Source organism: Lemur catta, chromosome 18 (assembly GCF_020740605.2).
Source record: "Lemur catta isolate mLemCat1 chromosome 18, mLemCat1.pri, whole genome shotgun sequence".
Lineage (NCBI taxonomy): Eukaryota > Metazoa > Chordata > Mammalia > Primates > Lemuridae > Lemur > Lemur catta.
Genome location: NC_059145.1, coordinates 36768975 through 36784978, shown reverse-complemented (window position 1 = coordinate 36784978; position 16004 = coordinate 36768975). Strand labels below are relative to the sequence as shown.

The 16004-nt window shown below is 37.7% G+C and overlaps 1 protein-coding gene across 16 annotated transcripts in view; it reads right to left on the bottom strand.

Moving 5' to 3' along the window:
* PBRM1 (polybromo 1) overlaps nucleotides 1-16004 on the bottom strand; it is a 120342-nt gene that overhangs the window by 52840 nt on the left and 51498 nt on the right. For all 16 annotated transcript variants that reach the window (XM_045530028.1, XM_045530029.1, XM_045530020.1 and 13 more), the window contains 4 exons: nucleotides 12351-12627; nucleotides 10433-10538; nucleotides 7149-7791; nucleotides 2540-2751 (listed from right to left, as the gene is read on the bottom strand). In XM_045530028.1, the coding sequence (XP_045385984.1) occupies nucleotides 2540-2751; nucleotides 7149-7791; nucleotides 10433-10538; nucleotides 12351-12627 (1238 nt within the window). The remainder of the gene's footprint in view (nucleotides 1-2539; nucleotides 2752-7148; nucleotides 7792-10432; nucleotides 10539-12350; nucleotides 12628-16004) is intronic.

Sequence of the window (16004 nt, the reverse complement as noted above, 5' to 3'; positions counted from 1 at the left end):
ATTTCATTAAATACTGTGACTTTGCTCCAAGATAGCTCCGTTATCCCCCCTTCCTTGGCATTCTTACTGTCACATATATCACTTCTACAAATGTTATAAACCTAACAATAGTGTTGTAATTATTGCATTTGTCAATCTAATTTTTTTAAAGAAATTAGGATAAAAGTAAATCACACACACAATCTTTTACATTTATCCACATATTTATCATTTCCAATGCTTTCCAGTCCTTTTTGTGGATTTGATTTACCTTCTGGTGTCATTTTCTTTTGGCCTGAAGCTCCTTACTTTAGTATTTCTTATAGGGCAAGACTGCCAGCTGTGAATTCTCTCAGTTTTTGTCTATCTGGGAATGTCTTTACTTCAATTTCACTTTAAAACAGATTCATTGGATATACAAATCGTGGTTCATGTTTTTTCTTTTAATACCTTGAATATCATTTCATTGCCTTTTGACCTCCATTATTTCATATGAAAAGTCAGTTATTAATCATACTATTATTTTCTTATATGTGATGATCCATTTGCTGCTTTCAAGATTTCCTCGTACATCATTCTGATTATAATGTATCTAAATGTGGTTCTCTTTGTGTTTATCCTACTTGGAGTTCTTGGAGCTGCAGGTTAATGTTTTTAATCAAATTTGAGATGTTTTCAGCTATTATGTCTTCAAATCTTTTTTTCTCCCTCTTTCTCTTCTCTCCTCTGGGACTCCCATTAAAGGTATATAAAAGACTTAACACTAGGGGTTGCTTCTATGCCTGCATAGCTAGCAGTCAGTCAATAATTCAGGCGAACGTTGTACTCAAACACCTCAAGCCCATAAGGATTTGCCCTCTGCTAATGGATCTGTGTATACGTTAGGGGATGCATTCAAATTTGCAGCCTATTTTCAAGTATCCCTTGGGTTTTGTTTTTCACCAGGTTCTTTTGTACCTCCCCCTCTAACTATGTGGTTTTCCAGTCAGCTGGGAATGTGTGGAGAGCTTATCTCAGCCCTTCTATAGCTCTCTATTTTCCAGAATATTCTTTAACCTAGACTATCACCTCAGGATAGCAAAGCTGCAGCTTTACTCCATGCATTTCTACATCAACCATTTTTAGCTGGCAGACACAGATTTTCCATTGCCATTCCCCACACTGACATTCACCATCCTGAATGAATACATTCCCTATGGGAGTGAAGGTGCTGGTTTCTGCAATTAGCCCTATGCTGGCAAAATTACTATTCTCAATAACCAGACTCCTTTCTCTTCCTTTTTTGGATATGCCATTGCTTATAAGAATTTGCTTCAGGCCGGGCGCGGTGGCTCACGCCTGTAATCCTAGCCCTCTGGGAGGCCGAGGCAGGTGGATCGCTTGAGGTCAGGAGTTCGAGACCAGCCTGAGCGAGACCCCGTCTCTACTAAAAATAGAAATAAACTATCTGGACAACTAAAAATATATATAGAAAAAATTAGCCGGGCATGGTGGCACATGCCTGTAGTCCCAGCTACTCGGGAGGCTGAGGCAGTAGGATTGCTTAAGCCCAGGAGTTTGAGGTTGCTGTGAGCGAGGCTGACGCCACAGCACTCACTCTAGCCGGGGCAACAAAGTGACACTCTGTCTCAAAAAAAAAAAAAAAAAAAAAAAGAATTTGCTTCAAATCTGCTTTGCTTCAAATTTATTTTGTTTTCTTGCCTAAGGAAAAAAACCTACAGAGATTTGATGCTAAAGATTAATATAACTATTGGAAAGTCATATATTCTAGGAATCTATGTAAACTCAAACTTTATCAGAAATGATCAAATTTGTAAAACAAACAAACAAACAAACAAAAAAAAGGTGTTGGCCAGGTGCGGTGGCTCACGTGGGAGGCCAAAGCGGGAGGATTGCTTGGGGTCAGGAGGTTAAGACCAGCTTGAGCAAGAGTGAGACACCGTCTTTACTAAAAATAGGAAAAATTAGGTGGGCACAGTGGCACGCACCTCTAGTCCCAGCTATTTGGGGGGGCTGAGACACTGTCTCAAAAAAAAAAAAAAATTCTTGTTATCAAAATATTTCTAAATTCAGGCAAGTGATTCAAAGTAACATTTTTAGGATGATATGATTAAAATAAAACTTTCTCCTAGGTATGTGGTTCAACCAAAATATCAGCTATTTGTCTGGCCCAGAGTATGTAAGAGGAAAGCAGTGCTACTAGATGATATGGCAGAAACTATGGAATCTGAGAATTCTTTCTAGCCCTAGCTAGGCCCCGTAGGTTTTTATCTACCAATAGTATGAAGAGGCATTAAATTCTCACACTTCGAATTAACTGACTCTGTTCCCAGAATATTAGAATAACAGCTGTGTCACAGGCAACTTTCAATCTTTTCCAGTCTGGTGATCAAACTGATAATGATAAAAAACAATTCCATCTCATCGTACCTACTATGAAATAGTCAATACCCCGAGCCTTCATTCACATAAACAGGACTCTATTCCATAGCTAATTATGAGACCAGCTAGAACAGAGTATAATATGTCTTCATATTTAATAAAATGAAAAGAAACCAACCTCTTTTTTCTTCTTCTCGTTTTAGTTTATCTTCCTCTATTTCTTTTGGCAATTTTTCCTTTTTCTCTTTTTCCACGTCATTATGCAAATGTTTTGTGGTATAACTGAGTGCTGGTGAAAGAAGGATCTCTCCATTTTTGCAGAGTTCATCACGAATTTTAATAAAAAACTGCTGAAGTTCTACGGCATCCTCATATATTTCAGAATCTGTCCTGTAACGGCATCAAGAGTATCCATTGACACATAAGCTGTTTTGTTTAAACACCTCAATTACATGTTAAATTCTATTAAATGCTTCTTTAATATGTTAATAGATATAATGGTGTTTCTGTACAGTTCCATGAAGGGTATCTTCTTGAAGTTTGCTAGAGCAGAATCTGAAGTGTCATTTTACTACGGTAAGCCTCATTCCTATCAGTTCCCTTTTCTCATTCCTTGCATAGCTCACATAAAAGAAAAGGCCTTAGGCATTTTCCCTTGGAGATACCTAGCACATGTATCAGTCCATTCTGGCAAAAGAAGATGGTTGCCAAAATTAAGAACTGTACCCAGGCTCCACACCATGTCCAACACTTACATCTAATCTTTAGATTAATTTTTACTCTCTCTTAATGCAGAACAACATATCATATAAAGTCTTAACAAAAGATTCAGGCTATGTCCATTTTCTTCTTTTTGGTTGCCCAGGTTGGCATGACCCAGTGATTATTTGAACCTAAACTGCAAAGCATAAGGGCATCCTATAATGGTTACAGGTCTCAGAGTTAGTGTTCATCTTAGTTTCCCAGAAATAACTATGTCATTCTGGGGAACTGGCAGAGGCAAGATAATGAAAGATGGAAAAAAATTATCTGTGTCACATTCAGAACTTTTCTGAGCCCTTTCCTCATTTATAAAATAAGGGTACTAGACAAAACAAACTTTAGAATTTTGACGGAAAGAAATTTCTAATCCACTGTGGTCCACGGATATATTCTATTAACTAATAATACCAGGGTCTAAAGAATTTTTCAGGCCAGGCATGGTGGCTCACGCCTGTAATCCTAGCACTCTGGGAGACCAGGGCAGGAGGATCACTTGAGCTCAGGAGTTCAAGACCAGCCTGAGCAAGAGCGAGACCCCGTCTCTATTAAAAATAGAAAAATTAGCCAGGCATGGTTGCATGTGCTGCAGTCCTAGCTACTCAGGAGCCTGAGGAAGGAGGATTGCTTGAGCCCAGGAGTTCGAGGTTGTAGTGAGCTATGACGACTCGACCGCACTCTAGCCCAGGCAACAGAGAGAGACCCTGTCACAAAACAAAACAAACAAAAATTATTCACAAAACTAGCCACAGACAAATGTCTTAGCAGTTATGAAGACATTCTGGTCAGGAGAGTGTGACAGGCATAACAAGCTAATTCAGCCCCTGCTGACACACACCACTAGAGCATTAAATTTCAGTGAGGCCATCAGATCAGCAAAAGTGAACTGGCAAACAATTAAAAAACACTGCCAATAACCTAAATGGGTGCTACTGGAAAGGTTTTAAATACATTTTGAGGTTACAGAAATGCTAATACTTATAGGAAAGCAATAAAAGTTACAAGGGAAGAAATCTCTAAGACACTTTGAGCCTGTTTTTTGAATATAGATATCTGAAGCCTGTTCACATGAAATTCATTTTATAATAGCTTACAATTGTAAATATAAAACTAAAAGTGAAAATGCACTTTTCATAAATCCATGTTACATTGAAAGGGCAGATTCATAATTCCATTATGTCACATAGTTTAGACATAAAAATTTTGCACAGAAGTCACTAAATGCCTGGTATGTCCTTTTCGTTTTTTTTATTCAAAGTACTATGAAGAATCTGTCAATCTAAGAGGCCAAGTGTTCACTTAATGTGCAAGAACAAAAACTCAAGATGGAAAAACAACTTTAACTCGCCTCAATTATTAGGTAATCCTGTTACCTTCACATTCAGCAACAGGAAATAATTAAGATTATAGGAGGCTCTTGATGTTTCCCTGTCCTTGTCTTCCCATGAGTCCTTCTTACCTACAAGGGAGTCAGAGTGTTCAATCCAAGAATACTGTTAACAAATTAGGAAAGCCAGCAGCCAACTAGCAGAATCAGCACTATGTTGCTACTGAGTACTGCTGATGGACAAACCACTGTCACCCGAATGAATTTTCTCTTCAGTTAAGTCTCACCATTCAGATTCCATTTCAGAGTGTGAAGTTCCAGGTGATGTTGGGTAGGGGTAAATGGTGATAAAGCATGAACACTCTTAGAGATCAACATGGAAATCTACTGTATGTGGACTTCATTGAATTCATGAACTTAATATATCTGGGATGTCTATATCCATTACTGGCAATATACTAGATAAAGGCAGAGTTTATCATTCACTAAAGTGATGCATCCTCATCAATTCTTATTAAGTACTTATTCTTAATTCTTATTAAATACTGTAAACTACCTTCATTCTTAAAGATAAGAATAGCTTCCCTTATGTTTCTCAACAAAGCTCTGAGAACGAGAATGAAACTGTATGCATCACTATCTCATATAAATACACCTTGGACTCTTACCTCCCAGGCCTCAAAAACAAAAATGTCAACAAAGAAAGAATGAAAAAAACTTATTTCCTAGAGATACAAATTTGCTTAATTCTTGAAATAAACAGGTTATCTATACAGGATAAACAAATTTCCTAATAATCTAAGAGGCAAATACTCTGTGGAAGACTCACAAAACTAACCCCAAGATGTAACTGGACTGGGGAGGGAAGGGGAGAAGGGAGTGGCTTTAGACTTAAGGACTACATAAATAAACCAAGAACAAGAATGGATGTCTAAATTCCATGAAAGCAGTGTGTGCCACGCATCTAGAACTTGCTCATTCACTAGTAGTGACTCAATAAAAATTTGTTGAATAAATGAATAACTCTACCACATTTTGACTATAATATGTCCCCCCATCTTTCTTTTTATTTCTACCCTATTGTTAAAGAATTAAGTACCATTTCTTAAATGTGTTGCTCAAGGGTGCACATTTAGGAAATCTAGCCCTAACTCTAACCCTATCTCTTGAACATGTCATATTCATTTGCTAACCCTAGGCCTCTGCATATTAATACTTGTATTATTTGAAATATCCTCTCCCCTACTCATTTTTTTTTACAAGACAGGGTCTTTCTCTGTTGCCCAGGCTGGAGTGCAGTGGTGATCACAGCACATTGTAACCTTGACTTCCTGGGCTCCAGGGATCCCTTTGATTCTCCCGTCTCAGCCTCCCAAAGTGCTAGGATTACAGGTGTCAGCCACCACACCCAGCCACCCCTACTCATTTGAATCCTACCCATTCTTCCTTGATGCCTCATGCCTTTGTAGGAGAACTCTAGCCCATGGAGTTCCTTGTATCACCATCTTTACTAAATATCAGGTTGTGATGTTATCTCTTGTCTATAATAATTTTTCCCTAAGCATAGGTCCTGTTCCATCCATCATACTTCAAGCTCTTAGAGCACAGAGTTCAAGGCTTGTCATCCACAGCTGTGCTCCATGACTGATGTCCTGGTAACTAGCTCATCAGCCGCCTTCTACAGTGCGGGGGACAAGAACAGCCACACCACTTCTAGTTGTGCAACTTTGGGTAATTTCTCTCTGCCTGTGCCTCTGATTCTTCATATGCAAACTGGGAAGATTATTGATTACCTAGAAAGGCTATTAAAAGAATTAGATATTACCTACATCAAGTGCTTAGCATGGTGCTTTACAAAGAGCAGGTACTTAAGAGAAATAGCAAACATTACTATTTATTTTTCTTTCAAGGTCCAGAGCAAATGCTGGCTTTACAGCTTCCTCAGCTGGAATTACACTGTCTAAAGTTCTAGTTCTCATCATGATAAGACTGTAAACTCCAGGAAGGTAGGGTTTATATCTTTAACTTTTTATATACTCCCGACTATCTCTAAGAGCACACAGAAAATACACTATAATTGCTGAATTCAATTTGTCTTAACAGTCAAATATGCTATTGATATGTAGCAAAAATATACCACAGATCAAAATTAGAAGGAAATTTAACTTTGACAAAAATCTAAATTTACTTCTTTTGGAACATTTAATGTCTGCAGCAGGCTCTTACAGCGAGAAATCTGAGATTAAAAAAAGAAGCCCTTTTAGGTACTTAAAACGGTGATCAAATTTATATCAGCCTAATCTCAGATCAATACTTTGGAGCTATTATTTAAAGCATTCTTGGACTGAAGTCAAACCTTAAAAATCCTGTTACTATTTCTAATTCCTACTTCAAACTTAGAAGCATTTATTCTTTAAAAAATACATTCTGTGAAAGGCTGTATTTTAACTTTATGTTTGTGAAGGGATCTTCAATTTTGTATTACTCCTTCTAATTGGCCCTAATCTAGGTAACTTAATAGCGTGCCCTCTCTTCCCCACGTTTGTTCTTTAGAAGTTTTGAGTAATTAGGATTCAGAACAGTATGCTACCAACTGTAATCATGTACCTAAGCCAAAACGGTACATCAAAGCAGTATTCTTTCATCTGTTTTGTATTAAATATCAAAAGCTTTCAAATAGAAAATGGCTTTGAAAACATACCGATTCATCCTTCTTGCCCTTTCCAATACTTCAAACATGTGCTCTTGAAATAAATCAAGCCGCCGGTAGCGATTATTTTCAACATTCTTCCTAATTATGTCAAAAGTAAGGGGTGGTTTGTTAGGAAAGTTGGGATCCACAGCAGGAATTTCTGCTAAGGAATCACTGTAGCACCTTCCCTCATCATCCTGATGACTCATGACTGACACAAAAAGATTATGGATAAGCTCTTGAATCAGCAAGGTCACATTTGGGACATGAGAGTCCTCATCTCCCTCCAGGTCTCTCCGAGTTTCAAGCAGGACTTTGTGTAGGACAAGGGCATCTTTGTAGATCAAAGATTCAGGCTCATTGTATGTACAGGCATTATTAAACATCATGACAAAGTCCTCAACCATAGAATCTACATCTTGGTACTTGTTGGCCATCATGTGACTTCGAATTTTTTCCATGTCCATGGGCTTCTTAATGGTCAGATAGTAGTCAGGCAACTCAGATCTAGAAGGAAGCCTCAGAAATATAGCACTGAGGCGGCGACCCCTCTTATCAGTATAGTTCTTTACAGCTTCATAGACTTCATTTAGTTTCTGCTGCATTGGAGTCATATATTTTGATTTTTTAGGAGAAATGCCACTCTTCCTACCTAAAGAAAGAGATTCAATGTTATAATAAAATAAATGAAACTAAATTTGTATATAGTTGGTAGCATAACCACAGGAAAGGGACTATTCCAAGTGATTTGTAAAACACAGTAATTAGCATATCTTTAGTAAAATATAACCTATAGATAAAAAAAAAGAACTGGAAAAAAATTTTAACTGTTTTCAGTAACTACATTTTTGATAGGAGAGTAAGTACTGCTTATGTTGAGATAGCTGTGACTAAGGTGGAACAAAGCAAATGAAGTAGCTATGTGAATTCTAATTCTATTATCACTGGTATCCCCGAGAACTGAGATTTTCATCATTGAAGAAAAAGAGATATAGATATTAAAACAAAGGACACTGAATAAAAACCTTGTAGCCTTGAACCTCAATTAAAAGTATCAGTATGAACTTATAATGTATTTTATCTTTAAATATAAACACAAACATATCTACAAGAAAGTGACCTGGTTTCTTCAATGAGTCAGTGACATGAGGAAAGAAAAGAGAAGACTGTTCTATAAGAAGAGTTTAAGGGCATAACAATCAAATATACTATACAGAACTTAATTAGATCCTGATTTGAAGAAACACAGTATAAAAATACATTTGTGAGACAACAGAACTTGAAAATTTGTCAGGTATTATATGAAACCAAGAAATTCTTGCTAGTTTTGTTAGGTATGATAATGACTTCATGGCTATTTAAGAAAATGTCTGCATATTTTAGACATACATATTGAACTATGTAGAAGTAAAATGATAGGATTGGATTTGCTTTAAAATAATTTAGAAAAAAAGAGAAAAAGGGGATATAGGAAATAAGTATGACAAACTGTTGATAAATATTGGGTAAGAGGTGTATACAAAAGAGTTCACTGTAGTATTCTTTCTTTACATTTGTATATGCTTGAAATTTTTCATAAGAAAACAGAGAAATAAGAAGGAAATTAACATTCAACATTAAAATTCCCTTTCCCTAAACTTGTAAAATATGTGTGTATTTATTTTTTAAAAAATATATACATATATACACACATATACATGTGTGGATGTGTGTATGTCCGTGTATATATGTACACACACACACACACACACATATTTAGGATGGGTGTGATGGCTCACACCTGTAATCCCAGCACTTTGGGAATCCGAGGTGGGAGGACTGCTTGAGGCCAGGAGTTTAAGACCAGCCTGAGAAACAGTGAGATCCTATCTCTACAAAAGATAAAAAAGTAGCTGGGTGTGGTGATGTATGGTTTTTTTTTTTTTTTTTTGGAGACAGAGTCTCATTCTGTTGCCCAAGCTGGAGTATCGTGGCATTAGCCTAGCTCACAGCAACCTCAAACTCTTGGGCTTAAGCAATCCTGCCTCAGACTCCCAAGTAGCTGGGACTATAGGCATGTGCCACCATGCCTGGCTAATTTTTTCTATATATTTTTAGTTGTCCAGCTAATTTCTTTCTATTTTTAGTAGAGATGGGATCTCACTCTTGCTCAGGCTGGTCTCGAACTCCTGACCTTGAGCGATCCTCCCACTTTGGCCTCCCAGAGTGCTAGGATTACAGGTGTGAGCCACCGCACCTGGCCAGGTGATTTGTGTTTGTAGTCTCAGTCTCAGCTACTCGGGAGGCTGAGGCAGGAGGAGGATCACTTGAACCCAGGAGTTGGAGGTTGCGGTGAACTATGATGATCCCACTGCATTCTAACCTGGGCAACAAAGCGAGACCCTGACTCCAAAAAACCATAAAATACATACATACATTTAGATAGTTATTATTAAACTATCTATTGTTAATTAGTCTCCTAACTCAACTTATGGAATCAATTCTAGTTTTAAAGGGTATTGTGCCCCTACAAACCAGAATGAAAATTTTATATATCTGCAAACCTTCTGCATGCTTTTGTAATTCCATGAAAAGATAAATACCTTAAAAAGAAGTAAATCAAACCCAAAGCTACTATGAAATTTAGTTTATAGTCATTTCTTATAAAAAAGCAGGTCTGTTTGTTTTCCTCCTTATCAGCAAATATGGCTCTAAAGAGTATCTGACATCACTAACATTTGCTTGGTATTTATTTTATTTACATATTTTAAATAAGACAGAAACTTCTTGTTTAGTCCAATGGTATTAATTACTTTTGCTATCTTTTCTCCTTGACTTTTAATAAAATGACCATCCAAAACCACACTCAAATGACAGCTGAGTACAGTACAGTGAATGGATACCTCTAATCTCTGAAATTCTGTCCAGTGGGAGCTGCTGGGATTCATTTTTAATTCTAGTAATTACCAAACATACAAAAAACAAAAATCTGCCACTATACTCTTCCAGGTATCATACATAGAAAAAATATCTATTCTTGCTATTTAATGTTTACAAAATGTCCACCACATTCAGGAAAGTAAACAAAACCTTTGATGTTATATTCTATTCCCCATGTGCTCATCACAGTTTAGCTGCTTAAAATATAGTAAAAGACAATGCTTGAGAAGAGGGAAGAAACTCCATACTGGAGTGCTAGTGAGTTTAAATATACTCATTTAATTAAATACTTAATTTAATTAAATATTACTTCAGAAAATTGGTAATCTCTCCTTGACAGACTAAACTGAAAAAGAAACATGATGCTGCCTTACTCAGTTTGAGTTTGGGGGAAGCCATGTCATCATCATCGGGCAGGGGCCCCAGCTCTTTCCTTTTATCCTTGAGTAGCTTCTCCAGGATATGTGCATCGTTGTACACCTACATTCCAAAAACATATTTAAAATTATTTTCTAAAAAACTTTTTAATAAGGTATAATATGTATCCATAAAGCAGCTTTAAAATCACAGTTTAGGATAGTTGGGAGCACTACAGAGCAATAAAATCACAACCTCTGTAGGGAGGGCCTTGGCCTAAATTGGTTTCGTAAGCTTCCCAGGTGATTCTAGTGTGCAGATAAGCAAGCTAATGTCTGAGAACTACTATAGTAGAATCATCATAAGTTTTAACAGAAGTCCTAAAACACATTTACATGTGTTGTTTTCCTCAGAAACCTATTTTTTTCCCCACTGGACCTTAAAGGTAGCACACTTAGCCCAATGGGAATTAGAGATTAAAAATATCTGACGATTACAGAACAATATCTCAAATATTGTTAAATCCCAAATCCGAGTTCAGTCTGGAATCTGATACATAAATAAACAATCCCTGTGTAAGGATTTCTCTCTGAAGATGGAGCCAAGGGTGGTAATATGCAGCCAACAACTAGGTTACTCACCTAATGGCTTTGCCTCCAGGGCTGCCTCCTCCTACCTCCCCAGCAGAGGCTATGTCCTCCCCTGACCACCCACCAGAGCAGAGTGGCTGAGGATATAAGTGACCTCTCTTCTTTGGCCACCTCTTTTATTTATTTATTTATTTTTGAAACAGGGTCTCAATCTGTCACCCAGGCTAGAGTGTAGTATTGTCACCATAGCTCACAGCAACCTCAAACTCCTGGGTTCAAGTGATCCTCTTGCTTCAGCCTCCCGAGTAGCTGGGATTATAGGTGCGTGCCACCGTGCCTGGCTAATTTTTCTATTTTTGTTTTTTTTGTAGACACGGGGTCTCACTCTTGCTCAGGCTGGTCCCAAACTCCTGGGCTCAAGCAATCCTCCTGCGTTGGCCTCCCAAAGTGCTAGGATTACAGGCATGAGCCACTGCTCCCAGCCTGGCCACTTCTTTTAAAGGTAGCTTTTTTCTCTACCAGTGACAGAGAAGTAGTACATTAGCCCATGATACTGAGGACAGACTAAACCCCCATGATAGAGGGAACCATTTCTTTGATCTACAAGCATCCTCAATGCATATTTTATTTTATAATCAAATGTAATGCTTTCTTCCAAGCCGAAGAAAGGAAATAAATGATTTGAAAATGTTATTTTATTTCTGGGAGATTTAAAATGGATAAAAGATATAAAATAGAAGAAATATCAAAGAATGAAGACTGTATTTTAGCTATACTGATAAAGAAATAAAAATCAGATGCTTCATACCAAAATCAGTTAAATCAATTATTTAGAGGTACATTTATGGGAATATCATGCTGATTCTTATATAATTATATCATCTCATGGACTGTCTTTGGAGAAGTATGGGCTATGGAAGATAGCAATAATAATGATGATGAAAGATTTTAATGCTACTGGCTTTCCTTTGAGTGCTTATTCAGTACTGTGTTAAATGCTCGGTATGTATTACCTCTTTTAAATCCTACAACAACCCTGATGCAAGTACTATTATTGTTCCTAATTTACAGATGAGGAAACTGGGTATCAGGAAAGATAAGTTAGTTACACAGGGATGGGCAGAGTGGGATTCAAATCTAGGATGTCAGACAACAAAGTATGAACTTTTAACTTTTATACTATACTGCCTCTGATTTTAACCAATTAAGAAAATACAAAGTTATTAACCTAGTCACCAAGAAGAATAACTTAAGTTAGGCCTCTCAAGCTGATCTCTCAAAAGGCATTGTTCTATCGCCACCTAAAAGAAAAAGTGCCTACTTAAGGATCTCCACCCCTCCTTACCTGGGAGCCCTCCTCATTGTAGTGCCTAGCATTGCGGAACATCAGCTTCATGTCTTCTATCATTCCTTCTTCACCTGCATATTTGTCATTGCGGATATTATGCTCAATTATTTTCAAGTCCATTGGCTCCAAGATGATTTTATAATAATCAGGATAGTCCTTTTTGGATGGTTTAACCATAAAGAGATCACAAAGTCTTCTGCCTGAACCTGGCTCTCGAGCTTCAAGAACAACATTGAATAAGATTTTCATTCGTTGCTTTCTTATGTTCTTTTTACTGTTGAGGGAGGAGGCAGAAAAGGGAAAAAATGAGAATAGGTTCAGTTTTCTTTATACGTGGATGAACGTGAAATGAAACAGATTAATCTGTGGGCAGGTGCTTCATAATGATTACAATTTACTGATTACATATGCCACAAACACAGTAAACATGCTGGAAGCTATAAGCAAATATTAGAAAAATTTCCAAAATAGTTAAAACATAGTGACCCTGGCAGGAGCAGCCAGTGAACACCAGATAAAGCTGTTTAGAATATCTTATGAAATGCAATGTTTGAAAAAAGATCTGACACTGAAAGAAAATGAAATTCTATAATTAAATGAAATACATTTTTTTGTCTAAAGATGAATAGAGCAAAAGTGCAATAAAACTAGTGATTCCCTCTTGTTACTATTATTCTCACTTCCAAGCACAAAAAAAGGAAACAACCAAAAAAAAAAAAACCTAGCAAAGATAAATGTTCCATCTCTTAAGACAACTACTACTGAATACCTGTATATTCTGGTTCCCAGAAAATAAAAGGAGACTGTCTACCAGACTAAGTGTCTCCATTCCACAGTGGGTACAAGTCTCTCCGGTATTGATTCTGTCAGGGTCAATCCCTGCTCCCTCCCTCCATCAGTATTATTCCACAATCCCAAGCTAGTTTAAATAATAAATGATCTGTGGTTCATCTGCATTCTCTGGAGTAAATTTTCATCCTAGAGTATGAATCCCTGTCTTATTCTCCAGATTCCCCCAGTGAAATATGATGCTGAGAAACTAATGGGAAGTGGCATGGAATAAAGCACAAGGGACCAGAAATTAGAACCAGAATTCAAAAGGGGCCCGAAAGAGCAGATGGTCTTGCCTCCTAATTGTTGAGAAAACTGGCTCAGAGAGGCTAAACAACTTGCCCAAGGTGAGCTGCCCAGTAAACTGTTAGAAGAGATGCTCTTCTGAAAAGACTTCTGGTCAACTGTTCTTATGTTAAGCGAACAGTCAGGTAGGAAATAATAAGAAATGACTTAAGAGTTAATTTCTATTCAATAAACATTTACTAAGATTTAATAATACAGTATAGTCATCCATTGGTATTTGTGAGGAATTGGTTCTAGCACCTCCTGCAGATACCAAAAGCTGTGGATGCTCAAGTCCCTTATATAAAATAGTATGGTTTTTGCATATAATCTATGCACATCCTTCTGTGCACTTTTTATTTATTTTAGAGACAGCGTCTTGCTCTGTCACCCAGGCTGGAGTACAGTGGCTTGATCACAGCTCACTGCAACCTCCAACTCCTGGGCTCAAGGATCCTCCTGCCTCAGCCTCCTAAGCAGCTGGGACTACAGGCGCGCACCACTATGCCTGGCTAATTTTTTTAGTTTTTGTAGAGATGGGGGTCTTGTTATTGCCCTCAAACTCCTGGCCTTAAGAGATCCTCCCACTTCGGCCTCCCAAAGTGCTAGGATAACAGGTGTGAGCCACATGGCAATCTAGGAGACATTTCATATTCTAGCGGAAACTATCTCTCCAAAGAGGCATCCTGGGGTGATGATGTGAGAGTTCTCTTATTCTAAGCCTTTAGCAAGTGGGTAACAGAAGGGAAGGTGGGACCAAGCTCCAATACTACAGAGATAAGAACACAGATGACTTTAACTTTTAGGAAATCACTAAGGGAAAATTTCAGAACCTGAAATCAGATATGGTTTGTTTAGGTCTCACATGTGAGGGCTGACTTTAAAAGGAAGACTCAGGGATTCAATTTTGAAGCTCTAAGCTTTAAATATCTCTTCAATAAGCTAGTCAGAATGAAATCAGTCCTTATTATGGGAATTTTAAACAGCTTAACAATTCAGTTAAGGCCTGACCTGGACCAGGAGATCAGCCCTATTTCTTTCTGGGTTCCAGCAAACCACTCTCAATTATCATTAGGCTTTCCTATTCCTGTATGAAGCTACAAATACTCTCATCTGGGAAAAGTTTTTTTTTTTTTTTTGGAGACAGAGTCTTGCTATGTCACCCTGGTTAGAGTGCAGTGGTGTCATTATAGTTCACTGTAACCTCAAACTCCTAGGCTCAAGCGATCCTCCTGACTCAGCCTCCAAAGTAGCTGGGACCACAGGCATGTGCCACCATGCGCCCGTACAAGTTTTCTATTTTTGGTAGAGATGGGTCTCACTATTGCTCAGGCTGGTCTCAAACTCATTAGCTCAAGCAATCCTTCTGCCTCCACCTCCCATAGAGGTAGGATTACAGGCGTGAGCCACTGTGCCCAGACCAATGGGAAGTTTTTAACTGAATTTTGCCAACAAAGTAAAAGAACAGAAAGTGGCCCATTATTCCAACACCAATAACTCTGATACTTGGTAGCTTTGAGTGGGACATACCCAGAATGTGAAATCTGGTTGTATGTAAGAAATTGCCCTAATAACTGAAATTTATTGTTTTAGCACTCTTATTACTCGTCATTTTTTTTCCTCCATGTGTATCATTTGCTCCTTAAGAGAGTGATGTGTAATTGATTTCCATCCTCAAAGGCAAGCAAAACTTCTATTACTAGGGTCACTTTTGACCTTCTCTGAACCAATCCAGCTTTGTTATTTTGTTTACATTTTTCCAGATCCTTAGAGTACCTTTGAGACTAAGACTCACTGGCCAATTATTATTATATTATTATTTTTTGGAGACAGTGTCTCTCTCTTATGCCCAGGCTAGCTCACTGCAACCTCAAACTCCTGGGCTCACAAGATCCTCTTCTCTTAGCCTACCAAGTAGCTGGGATTACAGGCGTATGTCGCCACGCCTGGTTAATTTTTCTTTTTCTTTTTGTAGAGACAGGCCCTCACTATTTCCCAGGCTGGTCTTAAACTTCTGGCCTCAAGAGATTTTCCCACTTCAGCCTCTCAAAGTGTTAGGATTATAGGCATGAGCCACTGTGCCTGGCCCAGGCCCATTAATTTTAACCTAGCTACCAGAAAAAACTCAGAGCTAAACTTCATACTCTTTTATAATAACTGTATTTGCTTGGGTGGCTGGTATGCTTGCTTTATCTTTTTCTATTATGGATGCTAAGCTGTATTATATCCATGACTTCTGAAAGCTTTAAATACCCTTTGAAATGAATACACTCTGCATTACAAAAATTCAGCCACTACAGTCCCCTATTTGAAACTTTCTGGCCACTATTTTCTTTGTCACTTTGCTTTTCAGATTCTTCTTAGAACCTCTCTATATGTCCTACTTCTCCTCCTTCAAACCATTAACTGTGAACAGTTTGTTTACTCTTCTCCATTTTTGGAAAGGTATGTATCATTCAATCCCAGACCTTGTAACTAGCATAATCATTATCCTTTTTTAATCAGCATCTTTTAACATACTAAAGTAAAATACAT